The sequence below is a fragment of the Ailuropoda melanoleuca genome, chromosome 7 (assembly GCF_002007445.2).
Source record: "Ailuropoda melanoleuca isolate Jingjing chromosome 7, ASM200744v2, whole genome shotgun sequence".
Lineage (NCBI taxonomy): Eukaryota > Metazoa > Chordata > Mammalia > Carnivora > Ursidae > Ailuropoda > Ailuropoda melanoleuca.
Window position 1 is genome coordinate 49,154,476 of NC_048224.1, and position 19,183 is coordinate 49,173,658.

General features: G+C 38.3%; 1 protein-coding gene across 2 annotated transcripts in view; it reads right to left on the minus strand.

Moving 5' to 3' along the window:
* STRBP (spermatid perinuclear RNA binding protein) overlaps positions 1–19,183 on the minus strand; it is an 86,537-nt gene that overhangs the window by 29,733 nt on the left and 37,621 nt on the right. For both annotated transcript variants that reach the window (XM_034664468.1, XM_019800465.2), the window contains exons 6-10: positions 12,159–12,250; positions 11,523–11,618; positions 10,293–10,404; positions 9,521–9,618; positions 9,190–9,301 (exon numbers count right to left, since the gene is read on the minus strand). In XM_034664468.1, the coding sequence (XP_034520359.1) occupies positions 9,190–9,301; positions 9,521–9,618; positions 10,293–10,404; positions 11,523–11,618; positions 12,159–12,250 (510 nt within the window). The remainder of the gene's footprint in view (positions 1–9,189; positions 9,302–9,520; positions 9,619–10,292; positions 10,405–11,522; positions 11,619–12,158; positions 12,251–19,183) is intronic.

Here is a 19,183-nt window from a genome sequence, read left to right on the forward strand (position 1 = left end):
TTCTCTTCAACAAAAACAGTATTTGCTTATATCTGCTTAGTATCATATTTCACTTGCATTACATAAAACTGTGTGTGTGCCAGTCTCCCAGAATGGAGTTCTCAGGAGATAAAAGTATAAAAGTTAAAAAGGAATGATGTCTATTCAATCACTCTCCCACTCATTAAGTTACATTAAAAGCTGCTTCCTGATTGCCTGCAAATCACAAGCTGGCTTAAACACAGATCTATTCTCTAAATCCTGCATCTACATAAAGAGGGTTCCATGGATTAAGCTTCATTCTACCATCCCAGCCCCAGGGTTGTAAAATCTGGTGTTAGTCGTAATAGTAAGGCAAGAAAAAAAAAATAGGCTTGCTTTACAAAAAGCAAGTCGTTTTCAATCTCTATAATATCTAGAAATGAGAAGTGATCATTTGAGAGGCAACAATTTTGAAAAACAATATGTGTTTACCATGTGCCTGGCACTGTGCTTAATACCTTAACTGTAAACATCTTCACTTAAATGTATTAACTTATTTAATCCTCACAAGTTCCTATGAAGCCTATAGTTTTGTCATAATTTCATTCTCATATTCATTCAGGAATAAATATTAATTAAGCATTTTCTTTATTCTTTTTTTTTTTCTAAGACAGTGAGCAAGTGGGGAGGGAGGGAGAGGCGGGAGAGAGAGAGAGAGAGAGAGAGAGAGAGAGAGAGAGAGAGAGAGAGAATCTTAAGCAGGCCCCACTCCCAGCGCAGAGCCCAGTGAAGAGCTTGATCTCATGACCCTGAGATCATGACCTGAGCCAAAATCAAGAGTCAGACACACTCAACCAACTGAGCCACCCAGGTGCCCCTAATTGAGCAGGACAATTTTAGGTGATGGACATGTAATGGAACAAAACAATGTCTCAAAGAGTTTACGCACAGTGGTAGAAGCTAATTATATGTCATAAGATGGTCAGCAAAATGGGAGAAAAGTAAGAGGCTTGAGGGGGTGGAGGTGTTGCTATTTTACATGTGGTGTTCATCACCAGGGTCAGAGAGGTATCACAGATAAGGTGACCCTCTGATAAAGACCTGATGAAAATAACAGAGTGAGCCATTCAGCAATTTGGGGAAGAACCCCAGGCAGAGAAAACAGCAAATACAAAGGTCTTAAGATAGGAACATCTAAAAAAACACCCATAAAGGCCTGAGTGGTTGGAGTAGCCTAAACAAGAAGAGGAATGATTATAGAAGATGAGGAGGGGCAGTATCTGCCAACCCTAGCTGCCACCAGTTCACCAGAGGAACTTTTACATAATACTTAAGTTTCACTATCCAGTATAAGAAAGTAAGCAAATTCAAAAAGCCTTCCTGAGAAAAGCAATTAGAAAAGCTGGACAAAATGTAGAAAAAAATATCTATTCCTGGACACTAAAGAACTGTGGAGTCAATATCTGGGAGATAATGGAAACCTTACACTAGAGGCCCTATTTCCCATAGGTTCATCCTCCAAATCCAGGAGAAGCCACTAAGAACTGGACAGAGTAACTTTTAGCAGGCACTCAGGACTCAGGGGTCAAAATCTTAAGTTCACCGAGCAAAGAAGGCCTGTTGAGTCCCCCACACTGGGGGTTGGGCCTCTGCAATGTCATATACCAGAGGTAAATAAACTAGAAATAGTCTGGATCTCCCAGGGACTCAAGCCCATCTTAATTCCTGACTGGATTCAAATGATCCAGGATCACCAATTCCATTGCCCAGAAACAAATGTAAATCCTCCAAAGATATCATTACTCTAGGTTTTAAATTCTCTACAACTGTTCATTTAAAGTCTCCAGCACTCATAATAACTAAGTACATAAGAAAACAAGATATTGTGATCAAAAATCAAGGGACAGAGCAGACAACAGAAACAGACCCAAAAGGGACCCAAATGATTCAGCTTTCAAAAACACACTTCATTAAAAAGANTAAATTCTCTACAACTGTTCATTTAAAGTCTCCAGCACTCATAATAACTAAGTACATAAGAAAACAAGATATTGTGATCAAAAATCAAGGGACAGAGCAGACAACAGAAACAGACCCAAAAGGGACCCAAATGATTCAGCTTTCAAAAACTCCCCCTGCTTGTGTTCCCTCTCTATCTCTGTCAAATAAATAAATAAAATCTTTAAAAAAAAATGATTAAATGCTTAAAAAAAAAAAGACAAGAAGAATTTCTGGCAGAAAATCTGAAACTATAAAAGAGCCAAAATTCTAGAAATGAAAAGCACAGTATAAATTAAAAACTGGCAGACCTCCAAGCAGAAACAGACAATCCACGATAGAGAGGAAGTGACATACAAGTAAACAAAAAATACAGCACATGTATATAAGATTTGAACAACACAATAAACAAATGTGGCCTGGCATATAAGGAGCGTTCTGACCACCAACTGTAGAATATACATATTTTTTTCAGAGTATGAATCATTTACAAAAACCACGTACAGGGTTATAAAATAAGTCTCAAGAAATATCAAAGGACAGATATCATATAAAGTATGTTCTCAGATCTCAGAATAAGCAAGAACTCAAAAATAAAGAGATGATAATCCTCATTCGCCTGGAAATGAAGCAGTGACATCTAAATGGCTCATGTGTCAAAGAGCTGATTAGAAAGGGAAAACAAAAACTAGTTTTAACTAAGCAAAAATGAAAATACTCATGTCAAAAGAGTGTATGGGCACCTGGATGGCTCAGTCGGTTGGGCGTCTGCCTTCAGCTCAGATCATGATCTTGGGGTCCTGGAATGGAGCCCCACATCAGGCTCCATGCTCAGTGAGGAGTCTACTTCTCCCTTTCCCTCTGTGCTCTCTCTTCACTCTCACTCTCTCAAGTAAATAATCTTGAAAAAAAAAAAAGTGCAATGTGGGGCACCTGGGTGGCTCAGTTGGTTAAGCTTCCAACTCTTGATTTCTGCTCAGGTCCAGATCTCAGGGTCTTGAGATCAAGCCCTGCATCTGCTCTGCACTCAGTGGGGAGTCTGCTTGAGATTCTTTCTCTCCCTCTCCCTCTGCCCCTCCCCCTACACTCTCACACACTCTAAAATAAATAAATAAATCTTAAAAAAAAAAGAGTTAATGCACATAAATCTGGGCTTAAAATGGAAAATTTATAGCCTTAGTAGTATATATAATAAGAGACCAAAAGAGATTAATTATGTATTCAGCTATCTCAAAAAGTTAAAAAAGAAAAAAAAAAAAAACAGCAAATTAAACCCAAAGAAGGTCTTGAGGAAAAACAAGGGATAAGAGCACAGATCAATGAAATAGAATATAAGCATATACCAGAAGATGATCAGCAAACCCAAAGTTGAGTTTTTAAAAAGATTTATTTATTTATTTTAGAGAGTGTATATGGGTGCAAAGCAGAGGGAGGGGGAGAGGGAGAGAATCTCAAGGAGATACCATGCTGAGCACAGAGCCTGACTGGGGCTTGATCTCACAACCTGGAGAGCACAACCTGAGCTGAAACCAAGAGTCAGATGCTCAGCCGACTGAGCCACCCAGGTGCCCCCAAAGTTGATTTTTTGGAAAAGACTCATAAAACTGATAAACCTCTAATGAGAGTGATCAGGGAAAAAAGGAAGTATAAAATGTACACAAGAGCACATCACTAAAGATACTGCAGACAATAAAAAAAGTAAGATCTTATAAACTGTTTTTAAATTTGGGTAAAAGGCACAAATTCCTAAAAAAACACAATTTACCAAAACTCTGGTAAGATAACACCCCTTTCCCAATTAAGGAAATTAGATGCATAATTTAAAACCTTCCCACAAAGAAAATCACATGCCCAAAAGGCTTTGCTGATAAATTCTTCCAAATATTTAAGGAAGAAATAGCATCAATTTTACACGAATTCTTCCAAGGAGCAGAAAAAGAAGGGACACTTTCCAGCTCACTTTATAAGGCCAGCATAATCTTAGAGCCAAAACTTGACAAAACATTACAATAAAGGATTCGTGTACTGTTCACAAAAACCTACACAAGACTGTCTGTAGCAGCTTTATTTGTAATAGCCCCAAACTGGAAACAAACAAGATGTCCTACAATAGGTACATGGTTAAACGAATTCTGGCTCATCCATGCCATAGACTACTACTCAAGAATAAAAAGGAATGAACTAATGACACACACAACAACCTGGACAGACCACAAGGGAATTATGCTGGGCGGGGCGGGGGGGGGGACGACATGTGAAGGATGACTCTCAAAAGATCACATGCAGTGTAACTCCATTTATATAAAATCCTTGAAATAACAAAATCATAGAGATGGAGAAAAATGCATGATCTCCAGGGCTTAGGTATGGCTCTAGGGAGTGGAGTGGGTTTGGCTAAAGGGGAAAAACAAGAAAGATCTTGGTGGTAATGAAATAGTTCTGCATCTTGATTATGACGCTGGTTACACAAATCTACACATGTGATAAAAATGGCAAAAAATGTATCAATATCAATTTCTTGGTTTTGATAGTGTACTATAGTTACATAAGATGTAACCTGGGAGAAACTGGGTGAGGGGAACATGCGACCTTTCTGTACTATCTCTGCAACTTCCTGTGAATCTAGAATTACTTCCACATAAAAAGTTAAGAAGGAAAAAAAAAAAAAAGAACTACAGCTTTGCTGAGAACAGACAACAGGGGCATGAGAAGTAGGAAAACCAGATAGGAAAGACAACTGCAATAATCCAGGTAAGAGTAGATGACAGTGTAGGCCAGGATGACAGCAGTGAAGGAGCTAAGGAAATAGCTGAATTCTGGGCATATTTTGAAAGTAAAACAGACAGGATCTGCTGTAGGTCTGTATCAGAGTGAGAGGATTCAAGGGTGAAGGTGTCTAACCTGAGCACATAGAGTTTCCAACAACTGGGACAGGGATAAAACTATGGAAGGAGCAGATCAGAGGGAGGGTTAACGGACAGGAATTTGGATTTTAGATATCTAAGGTTTGAGGTGTCTCTTAGACATCCATGTGGAGACACTGCGGTCGTCTTTGGATATCTACGTCTGCAGTCGTAGCGCTGGCTGACAGCTAGCGCTGGTAGTAGAGATATATATATTTCATGACAAGGGACTAGATGAAGTCACCTAAAGAGTGGGTGTAAATAAAAATAAATAGTCTGAGGATTGCACCCTGGGACACTCAAATATTCAGAAATCAGGAAGATGGGGGAAAGCCAACAAAGCTTAGGAGAGGACCGTGTGGCTAGAAAAAACAAGAGAAAGTAATGACCTACAAGTCAAATGAGAAGCAGTATTTCATGTCAGAAAAAGTGTGTGACAATGACAAATGCTGCTGAGGAATATAGGGTAGCAGGAACTTTCACACACTGCTGGTCAAAGTATAAACCAATATATATAACTATTTACTAGATCATATACTAGCCCACAGTAAATCCTGGATATACACCCCAGGAGGCACATATAAAAATGCTCACAGCAATATTACAGGTGGATGCTAAAAAATGAAAAGACTCCAAATATCCTGCAAAAGTAGATGGGTAAGTTGTAGTACATTCATAATGGAAATTATGTAGCTACTAAAATGAATAAACATTAGCTATATGCAGCAATATGAATGTATTCCCCCAAACAATGCTGGAGAGAAAGAAGCCAATCACAGAAGATTAAACTTAGTTTGATTCCCTTTCTGTAAAATTCTAGGCAATATCAAATTGTTTAGGAAAGCATACACAGGTGGGAAAGATATAAGGAAAATCAAGGAAATGATTATCAACAAGTCAGGAATGGTTAGTAGTTCATGGGGCGGGGAGGTGATGTGGAGAGATAAACAGATACTTTCTGAGAAGCTAACAATGTTGTTTCTTAAAAAGGGTAGTGACTGCATGTAATTTTTTAATCATTATTTTCTAAATGATAAGTTTTACACTTCTCTGTATACATACTATATCGTAACAAAATTGGGGAGAAAAAAAAAGTGTTCATCTGCCACATTGTCAAATGTGGCTAAGATGGGGACTGAAAACTAACTGCTGAGTGCAGTAACATGAAGGTCACAACAGAGACTCTGGTAGGGTGGTGAGGAAGAAAGCCTGATTAGAGTAAAATTTTTTTTTTTTTAAAGTGAAGAAAAGGAGAACGAACAGGCCACTCTTCCCAAAAGTACTGCTTATAAAGGGGAGCAGAGAATGGGACTCTGTTGGAGGGAACTGCAGAATTGGGGGCGGGGGGTTGGTTTCATCTTTTAATTTTTTTTTTAAGATTTTCTTTATTTATTTGAGGGGGGGCAGGAGAGAGAGCATGAGCCAGGGGAGGGAGAGGGAGAAGCAGACTGCCAGTGAGCAGGGAGCCCGACACAGGGCTCGATCCCAAGACCCTAGGGTCATGACCTCAACCACCGAGGTGCCCCTGGTTTCATGAGAAAAGAGAGAACTGCTGCAATAACGTCCACTTGTAGACAAGCTTTAAGGCTGGTCTTTAGAGCCTGGATAGTCTATCACAGTCATGGGAGTTTATCCAAATACATGAGTCCTTTGAGCAAACAAGATCATCAGATGAGAGCAAAGTGTTGGAAGAGGAAGTATGAAATGAGAAAAGGTGTAGAACAGTTATCTAGCTAGGAAAACTGGAGAACTCTAGAACTTACAGGGGGATTGCCAGTCAACACAGATGGTCTACTTAAGGTTATTTACATCTGAAACCTAAAGGGAAAAGTCAAGGTGACTGTATTTTTCCCTCCAACAATGTTCAGTAGCCTGGTCTAGGCACAGAGGTGGATTTTCCCAGAGTTAGAATTGTGCCAGGAAGAGAGGATCAAGGAAGTGTAGGCATGTGCTAGAGAGCGCTCATAATGATGGACCACGGAATAGAAGCAGAGAAGGGACAGAAGAGAGAACATGAGGAAGGTGAGAGACTATGAAAAGGTAAAAGAATCAGTGGTGAGGCTCAAGAACTGGAGTAAGGGTACTAGCGAGAATGGTGACAAGAGGCAGTGAGGAGTGGGATTCTTACAAATAAGATTATGGAGAGAGTACAGTTACTGAAGGGTACCTCCACAGTATGGGTAACTAAGGTAGGACAGAAGACAAAATATTTGTGGAAGAGGAAGTCAAGCAATTAAGAAGTCAAAATTTTGGGGAAAAAATTGTCTGAGTGCACATAGTGAAATCACCAAGAATTACAAGAATAAAGTCTAAATGCCAATGTCAGGAAGCTAGGTGCTAAAAACATGAAGATATGAAGAAAAATGCCGTAAGGGTCTGGAGGCAATGGCCAGCGTCCCCTCTTCCGAGAGCTAAGGCACAGACTGGTTGAGTGACTTGCCCAGCTCATGCAGCCAATAACTGATAGTGCTTGAATGGAAACACTGACAGTCTGGTTCTATTTTAAGCTATAAATTGACAGATCAACAGTTTCCAAACTTTTGAGAAAGATCTTTAAAGTTAAAAAACAAAAACAAAAAAACTAAGCCACACAACAGTAAATATACTTTTACTATGTAGTGAAAGAAAAAAAACACAAAACCAAAAGAACTGCTATGAATTCAAACAAAATTTTCTATACCAATCACAAGAATCTCTATTAATATTTGAAAATTTTATTCAATCCACAGTGCTTAATGTCACATGGCTCTGTGAATCCTTTTCAAAAAATCTTTGTCGCCCCCCCCTTAAAAAAAATCTTTGCTGCTGTGGAGCACCCTCTAGAAGGCGGCTTTCACTCCACAAACACTTCTTGAGCATCAGTGTTTAAGTTAGAGTAGGATCTAGAGAATTCCTTACCCCTGAGAAGTAAATCTCAGGACCACTTTACCCTCTTAAAAAATTACTGAGGGGCGCCTGGGTGGCACAGCGGTTAAGCGTCTGCCTTCGGCTCCAGGGCGTGATCCCGGCGTTATGGGATCGAGCCCCACATCAGGCTCCTCTGCTATGAGCCTGCTTCTTCCTCTCCCACTTCCCCTGCTTGTGTCCCCTCTCTCGCTGGCTGTCTCTATCTCTGTCGAATAAATAAATAAAATCTTTAAAAAAAAAAAAATTACTGAACACTCAAAGAGCTTTGTTTTTTGGGTAATATCNTTCCCTCTCTCGCTGGCTGTCTCTATCTCTGTCGAATAAATAAATAAAATCTTTAAAAAAAAAAAAAATTACTGAACACTCAAAGAGCTTTGTTTTTTGGGTAATATCATTAATATTTAGCATATTAGAAATTAAAACAGTTTTAATACAGGACTACACAAAGAAAACATTCCATTAGCCAGAGTAATGATGTTGTCACATGCAGCCTCTGGAAAACTGTACACTCATGGGACAAAACACGGAAAAGACAAAAAAAAAAAAAAGCTATTGTATTATAACGAAACAGTTTTGGTTTTGTGGACTCCCTGAAAAGTCTTTTAACCCACTGGAATTCTGTTGTCTAAATAAATAGATTGAGCCATCACACTATTTTTGTCATATAAAAATTATTAGAATAATATCTATTGTGGGAGATGGGCTGAGTCCCAGGTGAAGAATAACTCGTGTTAAATATCCCACTTTCTAGCATAACAGGAGATAAGGGAAGGGGGGAAAACACGTATTGTGCACAATGAGGTGAGTAAGTGATTCACGGCTGAGTATCTGCTATAATCCAGACCCTGAGCTAGGCATTTTAATCTGACATCAGCCAATAAAGTGGGGGTAATATCCCCACAGAGAGAGATGAACCCATCGCTCAAGGCCTAAAGCTAGCAGGTAGTGGAGCTTTGACTGGACCCCAAAGCCTGTGCTCTGTCTGTTGAAACTGTGAGTTCAGACAGACTAGGTCAAACGGAATAGTTCTGAATTTTCTTCTCCTTTAGATCTTTCTTTTTCTTAGTTACATACACTTCCAAGCATGACAAAGATCTAATTGGTCAGTGACCACGATAACATCTCCTCTTCAGCTTATGGCTCATCTTTTCCCCTTCAACCACTGGTTCTCAAAGTGTGGTCCCTAAGTCTGTGCAGTAAACTGGATAGATTGGAATCTGGACAACATAGCTAAGTGAGTTTGTCACTACTAAGAATAAACGATATAAGCTGATGTTACTGATGGGACAGAAGAGAAGAAAGTCAGGAATAAAAGCAATACATGACTTGGATTAACAATTAAGTTCCTTCCACTCTAATGAGAGATGTAATCCATGACCATTTCCACCACTGCCCACATCCACCCCAATAAAACACTCACCTTCTTTATCAGTAACTGACCAGGAATATTTCTGAAAAGGCTTACTAGATGGAAGGGGGTCCATCTCCAGCACTTTATAAATCTGGCCAAAGGCTGATAGTCTGAGTGCATGCTAAAGAACAAAAGATTATATTTATTCAAATTTCAATGGCCATTCATAAAGCCTTTCAAAGTACATGTAACTAAAAAGACAATCATTAAGTGCTATCTTTATAATAGCAAAAGTCCCCGATAGCCGACAAGAAAAAAGTGTTTAAATAGAATGATTCAGAAAATAAAGTTATGATCTCTCTCTAAATAGATCTAAATGGACATGCGCCATCTCTTCTACCTGTGCGCTGTGGGTAATATCCTCCTTTTGCTGGATGGTCATATAGCTGAGAGCATCCGTTGGGTCTCGCTCACAAGGATCATGCAGACCAGGACCCCCTGAGGCAAAGGCAAAAGAAAAACACAAGCACCACTTAGAACTGAGTTTAGAATTCCACAAACTAACACAAAAAGAGAAAAGAATGGAGAGAAAAAGAAAAAAAAAAACCAAACTGAGGACCTAGGTTAAAAGTCTGCTCAATTAAATGGAATAAAAAGGACACTCTCTCATTTTCAATATGTTAACACTTAAATGTCCTTATTTTACTGGAAGTCACTTGCATATCTAAGGACAAAATTCGGTCTTACTCTGAGAATTTAGAAACAGCATGATGAACCATCCCAGATCTTTAAAGGGATTACATATGTAAAATAAGACCAAATTTAATTTTTCCAAATTAAACACCAGACTGCGAACAGAATGAATTTCATACATTTTAACCAAACATCTACATTTTCAAATTCAAAGCTCTAGGTAAAGCAAATTCATAGCAGACACAATATCTTATTAGTACCTTTTATGTTAGTACATATAAAACATAAATTATAGTTATTGAAAGAGAGAGTTTTATAGCACTTTTCCAACATTCAAACATTCTAGTTGCTAACATTCCAAGCAAAACACACCTACGCATCATTTTCCTGTGCAGAGGACAAATTTAGCACATATTTAGAAAAATAAACTAAAATGAAATGTTTCTGATTCTTCTCCCTCCAGAGTTTGAAACCCTTACCAGGAAGTAGTATTCCAGATGCCAAACACTCCATTACTCGTCTCAAGGCCTCCCCAGCGCCCAAAGGTCTATTACAAGTACCTATAGACTTTTCACATATAAGCTCTAGTGGCTAGAAGATATTAAATTACAAATTAGTACATGCACCAAGTGTTAAAAGGATTCCAGTTAAATGTGAGCTGACATTTCTATCTATAATGGAGGCCAAAAAGGTGAAAGTCGATTTAATATTTAGGGTCCAATTAAACTTTTCCTGCTTGACTATCAACTTTTATCCCAGCCAGAGTTTTTAAATCAATCATTTTTGAGATAACATATTCAGAAGACATTATGCTACAAAAACTTTGTTTTTGGTTACCCTGAAAGGATCACTTAAGAAACTGTGGTCACCTAATTGATTTAACAAAGATTTAACAAGATTTCGTCTAAGCTAGTAATAGCCTGTTCAAACCCAGTCCACCTGTCTCCTACTCAACCTAGGAAGCACTCAAACCACCTACAACTTCTCTTCAGACAGTCTGCCCCAAATACTACAGTAAGAAAAAACGAAAGACCACATCTCCATAGTTAATAAACTAAAAACTCATGTACTATATCAAAGTAATAATTGTTAGATTACTCTAAAATGACCCTTTATAGCTTTATTTGTTTTATAACATTCTTCACTGTGGTCTTGATTGGGCCAAGCATAATCATTTCCAAATGAAATAAGTTTTGCAATACACATTATAAACTATGTCCACAATTGTGTTACGTGTACTATTTGCCCGACTTTACTTACTAAAACAAAAGTATATTTAAGTGTCTACACTCAAAGAGAAAGAAAAAGAGGATATGGGAGCCATATACAGTCATATCAGGTAATTTTTATTTTAAATGGAAGTAGCCCTGAAAGAGAAATGTGCCAGTGTCAAGGAAGCTTTCACGGGCAGTAGGTGAGTAGTAATCAACCATCAGTACAGAGTGAAGTGCAAGAAGACAGTCACTTCTAACAGGTATAGAACCTTTTTGTCAGAAAAATATCTCAGACTCCGTAATACGAATATGATGAGGTAGAAAAGACAGGTTATATGTGTAAAAAAAAGTACATAAAAAGATGTACAATTTTTTTCTAGAGACTAGATGATGCACACCTAACTCAGAATGTAGCCATTTTACAGTAACATGCAATTTCTACAGGATTTCCTCTAACTACGGCTACAGAATTTGCTTTTAAGCATAAATACTTACCCATCCTTTTAATGGTGCCCATGTGGGAACTCTGTTGCACAAATCGCGCAGAATGCGGAGGACAATTACACATGATTTTAATCCGTTTGCCCTTGCCTAAAACAAACAAAATGATTCCAATATCCCAGTTGAAATCCAGTCTTCATTTTAAGCACATGGATCACGGATAGGTTCTTTAATGTGAATAATAATTAGCCACTCATTCATCAGTTGTCAAGCAAACCAAAAAATTAAGTTATTAAAAGCAGTAAAACTGTAGTTTAGAAAGGCAGATTTTAAAGTAAAGGATGCATATTATTAAAATAGCTTTTACACCCTCATGGCAATCCCATTCTGGGCAACCATCTATCTTATCTTTCAGCTTTTCTCAGCCCGGTTTGTATTTTATAAGCCATCATTTGAAAATCAGAATACTAAGCCAAAAATGATTACATGATAATTAAACATCATTAGCTGTAGTAGAAACTATACTCTGTACCTTACCTAAATTAACTCATTTGCTCCTACAATAACCCTATAAGGTAGAAAGTGCCCCCATTTTATACATCACGTGCACAGAAATCATTAAGTGGCAGGTGTTCCAAACGAAACCTGCACAAGGCTACAGTAACAAAAAAATAATAACAAAGAGCCAACCTGAAACCATTTGGCATGTCGAAGAGACGCCAAGGCGTTCAGGCATTTCTGCCTGTCCAATAAGTCCGGAGGATCTTTCATCGCAACCTTTTCTAATAGGAAAACGGGATAAAGACAGACAGATATGATTTGACCAAGGGGTTCCTGTCAAATTACCAAACAATAAAAATAAAACAAAGAGCAGCATCTGAGTGAACTAATAAGACTCCCAGAAGATTTGGCTTTGTTTTGTTGCTTTCTTCTTAAATTACGTGCATGATGATTACGTAAACAGATATCAGAGCCATTCTGTACACAAGTACAACAAGAGCACAAAAGCATTCATTCAGTAAACAAATACATGACAACTGCTACATACAATCTGGGATCTTATTAAGCATGTGTATAACATTACGGGGCACAAAATAAGTACATAGCACTTTTGCCTTTGGCGGGGCACAAAGAGCACAAATCTGGGACCAGGAGCAATAACGACTTTCCTTCACGGAAGAATTGCTGATCAGTTCTTGAGGGAAACGGGGGCTCTTTTATGTAAATAATTTGAGATTTACTAAGAATACACTGAATATATATATATTTTTTACAACTAAATAAACTCATCCAACAAAATAACCCTTAACAGAAACTTTGCTCCACGGATGAAAACTCTTCAAGCGTCACCTTAAATTCTCTCTTTTCTAAAACAAAATTATAACTACAAAAATGAAGTACATTGGAACATTTCAAGTTTTATCTTTTTTTTAAAAAAAAAAAAAGGTAGCAAAGAATACTATCTAATTACAGTTATCTGACTTGCCTTAACATTTTAAAGTTGGATTAGATGGCCCAAAGCAGCAAAAGAATTCAAACATGTGATTAATGATAAATATCCTTATCTGAGAAGATGTCACAGGATACTAAATCCAAGGTTGGATCGCCAAATTTATGCCTCCTCTAAACTCCTATGAAGTAGGTTTTTAAAGCAATTATTTGGTGCAATATTTATAATGCATAACAGACAAGTATTTCCTGAGGAACAATTCTTTGTCTAATCCATTTAAGTCAGATTCACCATTCTCCCGTAGGAACTCTTAGATGTAGGAGAGCCTACCCAACACGTCTTCCTAGTATCATCCTAACAGTCACAGAAGGTAGTATGTTTATGTGAGCCAAGGGATACACAGTAAATATTTTTAAATGGGAGACAAGATCCCTGATACTTTTTTGATTCCTCAGTTAATTAATATTGTTAAGGCAATTGTACTGTAATATTCTAATTGACAGAATGCCATTAACTAAAACCAAAGGCATAATGCCCAACAGAAAACAAAGCTATGAAAGAACAAACTGTGGCTCTCTCTACTGGCTGCAACGCTCTAAAGGCTGAAGTGCTACACACTCATTTTCTGACAGGTGAGCTCTACAGCAGATATTTGCATTGTTTCACATTAACCTCTGACAACAAATTCACAACACAGGGTCTCATTTCATTGCCCCTTTTTACTCATAAAATGGGAAGCCTCAAAAAAAAAACAAAACAAAAAACCTACTAATGTAATTTATAAACATGGACACATATACTATGAATATGTAGCCATATCCTATGGGTATTTAACTCACAGATGATCTAGTTCCTGGATTTGCTTAAATCTGTCCTTCTTATAAAACATACAATTAACTCATTTTAATGTTTTTATATCAAAATGCTGAGCTGTGGTCAATATAGCATCTGTGTAAAGCTCATGTACCAGATAAACTACTATAAATCAACGATTAGAATCCTTAAAAGTTAGATGTGACAAAAGTTGACTGACTGCTAAGTAATGTAATCTCAAGAAAAAACATGGAATGTACTTATTTTTTAAGACTTTAGTCTTCGAGTTAAAAGTAAGGCAAGCTAAGTTTTATTCGATCATCTTAGTATGAGTGTTGGAAAAGGGGGCAATGGAAGACAGTGAGTCAGAGGAAGTTTGCATAGGAAAAGACAAGCAAACCAAAGCTTTTTTTGACCTTCCTGGTACTTTTGTCCAGTGGTCGCAGCTTGTAAATAGCATCTTATGCTCATTGCAGCACACATATTTTTAAAGGGGGACAATGGCAAAAATATTTAGAAAAATTCTTTCATCCCCAAGGTCAGATTTTAGTCACAAACTCTTATTAAAAAAAAAAATAAAATCATCTTGTTACAGGCAGTCAACATTTTGGAGGCCAACAGATTCTGCTAAAAAGAGATGAAAGGCACAGGCAGCCAACGGAAGACTTGCACTGGACTCCCTTTACATCACCACCAGAATGGCCATGTTTCTTCACGCTCTCATAGTCAAAAAGTCCAAAGATCCAGAATGTTTCAATATTCATGAGGTAGGAAACAGCAGAGGAAATGTAATAACTCATCTCATTTTATCTTCTTCGAGGTTTCTTATTTTAAAACAATATAAATTCATACGGCACTGCAGTGCTACTTATAAGCCCTGGCTTGCCTACTTCCTTTATATAAAAATAATAGTTTTAGGGGCACCTAGGTGGCTCAGTTGGTTAAGCATCTGCCTTCGGCTCCAGTCATGATCCCAGGGTCCTGTGACTGAGCACCATGTGGGGCTGCCTGCTCAGTGGGGAGCCTGCTTCTCCCTCTCTCCCCCCTGCTCATGCTCTCTCTTTCACTATCTCTATCTCAAATAAATAAATAAAAACTTTAAAAAATAGTAATAGTTTTCTATTTTTTCATTAAGAAAAACAATGTGGCAAGTACAGACTTGCTGTTGGAAAAACAATGCTACTTCTTGTAGTAAAACCTCAAGCTTAACATTTCTGCGTGAACTTTAACATAGGAGTTTCAGTTTTGTGGAGAAGCAAAATTTTTCTGATAAAAAGATATTTGGAGTCTTTAAATTAAAAACAATGGAACTGTGCGCTATTTCATTTTCCTACAGTGACCAGTAAAACAGATGAGAAACAGCAGAGGGGATGGGCTTGGGGAGTGACAAAAATGCCAAAAGCAAAGAAAAACAGCTTTTAAAAATTTATTGCTCAGTAACATGGCATCAGGGCATGAAGGCACAGAAAACATTCTGAACAGTGGAAGCACTGGAAGACAAGGCTACCATGCCTAACTTTGCTTATTTGGTTAGAGGTTAGATCATGACCAGAAACACACAGTACTGCACAAAATGTTGGTCAGTTTCTCTCCATCCCTTTACATGCAAGCTGGCTCTCTGCTAACAAAACAGCAGCCTGGAGATGCGGTAGGGAAAAGCCAGAACAGGGCTGTGTTAAATGAAAGTTATCTGTGAGGAACCTGGGCTCTTCAAAGGTAAACTTATTGAGCTGGGTTATCATAAAGGCCTCGTTGACAATCTGGATGTAGCTGAGCTACTGAATTCATGCTGACAGAATTTTCTAGTTAGCCTGAAGTTACCCTGGCAGCCCCTTCTCTCAATTCCTTGAGGCTTTGTGAAGAGCAGATACCAGGCACCACGCCACTGTCCGTGCAAACATCAGGCCACAATGATGTGGACACATAAATGTAGCACTAAGGCAGCAGAACAGAGAGAGCACTGTTTTCCTAATTTATGGTAGAAATATCACTTGATATGACTTTTCTTTAATGCTTCAGTAGGCAGCCGGCCACTGGAAAGATAATGGCTACAGATCTGCACTGGATAGTGTGGGTCTAGCTGCTAGAGAAGGCAGGAAAATAAAGCCTACTGCATCGTTATAATCCCAGTTGTGATCTCTGGACTGTGAGAACCTAATGCCTTCCATTTAGCAGGACTCAGGCTAATGAACTGCCAAGGTGCATCAGAGGTTCATACGGCTACCAATATATGAAAAGGGACTTTTGGGCAGCTTCTCTGTGACCCCCTAAAAATCTACCCCAATACTGAGGGCAGAGATTCATCTTAGCCTCAGCCATAATAGTTGCTGGAGGTTCCCTATCCACCTGGTTTCAAACTGCACTGTAAATATAATAAATAGCTAACTTACCACCCTCACAGCAAATGTGCTTCTTAAAATCACAAGCACCAAAAGAAGCTGAGACCCTGTGAGGCTGAGAATAACCGCATCAGCTGATAGGCTCTTACACTCATCCTAGCGAGTAATGGGAGCACGCAGCACACTGGACTTAGAGAGGGAGGAGCTGGGTGAAACCTGAGACTTTCCTCATTTATCAACAAGGCAATGGCTGTTGTGAAGGTTAAATCATACATGAGAAAATGCTTCTAACACAGTAAGTTATAAAACACTTTAACACAGCTAAATCTTCAATATACATTGCTTAAATATCAAGATGCTCATTATTAATGCTTCTTACACACCGGACAGTCCTATTTAATGAGGTAATGGGCTGGCTACAAAAATTCATTTACCGTATTTTTTTCCGGGGGCGGGAGTGCAGCACACCCACAGTGTATTAGGTACCATTCTGGGCACTAGGGATAAAGGACATGGGTAGGGAAAAACATAGCCATCCCTTGATAAATCATAAGCTATACAACAAATCAGTTCATTATTAGCACTGCAGCAAATACAGTATACTGGTTCTAATACTACACTTCAGTGGATGTTTAAGAGTTTACCTGTGTTTAGGTTCAATTCCTCAGACCTATCAAGAACACATTATTCTCACTGTGAACTGAAGGCAGTTCAAGTATGTGAGTTTGCACTGGGAGTCTTTTTAGTATAAGCTGAGTAAGTCTAACTACCACTATTAATTGAGCAAATACTTTGTGTAGATACCGTACAAGTCACATTACATAAATTCTGTCGTTTGACCTCAAACAACTTTCTAAAGTGTTTCTTATCCACAGTTTAAAGTGAAGAAACCTGTCCAAGATCACACAGCAAGAATACCTAAAAGAGTTAAGAATCGAAAACCTAACTGCCAGGCACTAAGCGCTTCTTCTCCTATGCCTTCTTCAGCAGGAAGCATATGTGATGGGGAATGGTTATTCTACAAGGCCTTCAAGTAAAGGGTTAGAAGATGGCAAGAAGACTGACAGCATGGGAGGAATCTTACCTGTGAAAGAGTAAGCAAGATTCACTATATACTCTGGCCACTGAAAATTTAAGTGGCAATCTGAATGAATAGTTAAGACCTATTTCTGCAGAGACAACCCTAAGGAGTTAAGTGTGATGTTCTCACCTGCCCCAGTCCTCTGTTTCTCCCTGCTTGCAACCACGCTTTCTTTCCCTTTTTTAGATTTTATCCAAATATGCAGCAAGTGAAGAGAGGGGAAGAGAAAGATGTGAGTGTACAGGTACTGTGAAAAGTTGGTTTGTTTTGTGGGAAGGGGAGCTGTTGAGATTCTATGGGAAAATGTTTCCTTAAAGAGAGTTACAATGCATATTTTTTTTAAGCACTGAGAAAGAAAAGGAGTGGCGATTTTGAAAAGGGGAATATCTCCCAGTCTTAGAAATTCCTGGAAGCCAAATGAATCCTTTACTTTCACCCCATGCAACTGAAAATAACTGCATCAAAGTGGGAGGCCCAGGTCTTAAATGTTCAGTTATGCTGGATCCTAAAAGTTGTCCAGGAAAATGCAAAACTGCAGTACAGATCAAAAAGCATTTTGAAAAAGCCCGGGTAAGACAAAATGCACAAATTATAAAAGGTAACAGTGACTCAACTGCTGCTGAGAGGNTGAGAGATTAAGGACAATATTTGCAAAGCGAATCTTTCTGCCGTTCAAAGGGGGAGGAAGTAATGTGTTTTACACATTAGCTCCAGGCAGATTCTTTCACCTTATCTGATCCCACACAATAAGGTTAACATCAGCTGATCACAGACTCAGCTCAAAAAGAGGTCTTGGGATCCTTTAGTAACCCAAACACCCTCAAGAGAGATGATTCTACAGTAACTAGACTTCTAGAAAGGGTGCAGTACAGTAAGAATGTTTCCAGCTTCTGTGAACAGAAATTAAAGTTATAGAGGCAACAGACCAAGCTTAAGGGTATCACAGTAAACTATTACCTAATCCTACATAAGTATACAAAACTATGGCAGGTAAAAAAGAAGCCTGATGTTCCCTTAATACTTTCAAAGAAACAACTGAAGAGATGCCTACCACTACAAGCAGATATAGAATTAATCTAGTCTTTGGTGATTTCAGTCTTTTTCTCATCTCTCTATACTCAAATAATTGTTAATAATACCTATAATTACAACTATTCTTAGAAGTGATTGGCTTTACACTAGAGGGTCAAGCAGAACACAGCTTACCAGAATTAACAGAATTATCTTGACACTTCAGAAATCATTTTATAGTTCTACAGTTAATGGTGAACTGTAAAGCTGTTACAGAAATTAAGCTGCTTAGGATTGGTTCTTCAGCGGTATTAGAGATACTATATACAGAAAAGGNTAACAGAATTATCTTGACACTTCAGAAATCATTTTATAGTTCTACAGTTAATGGTGAACTGTAAAGCTGTTAAAGAAATTAAGCTGCTTAGGATTGGTTCTTCAGCGGTATTAGAGATACTATATACAGAAAAGGAAAAAAAAGTACTGGCATAAACCCAATTACAGATTGGATGCACTTTGATTTTAAAACTTGACTCATAATGTGTCTACTTTGTATCTGTTGGGTATGGTATAGCTGATTTTACTTATCCCAAAAAACTGTTTTTAAAAGGAGTGTATCACTTTTACTTTAAGAGATTCTATGAGACATCCCTGTCAAAATTCTAAATTTCTAAATCCTAATATCACTAATGTGTCTTTTACTACACCTTTATCATCAATTTGACATAAATTAAGAAACTGACCAATATTTCTTACTGCACTGGTATTTCAGGTAGGGGAGAAAGCAATGGGACTTGCTGAATGTCTAGTGATGAAAAACAGCAAAAGGGAGTCCCCACTGGCCCAGATAAGCCACACTGCCTCTAAATTGTCATGACAGAGAAGGGCCAGTTGGTCAAAGGTCTGACACAGGACAAGTATCACACGGCATGTGTTTCTAGGGGTAGGACTGAGAGGCAGAAACAAGCTAACTTGACAGGATAAAAACATCAGATAACGAAGTCCAGGCTCCATCATTCTT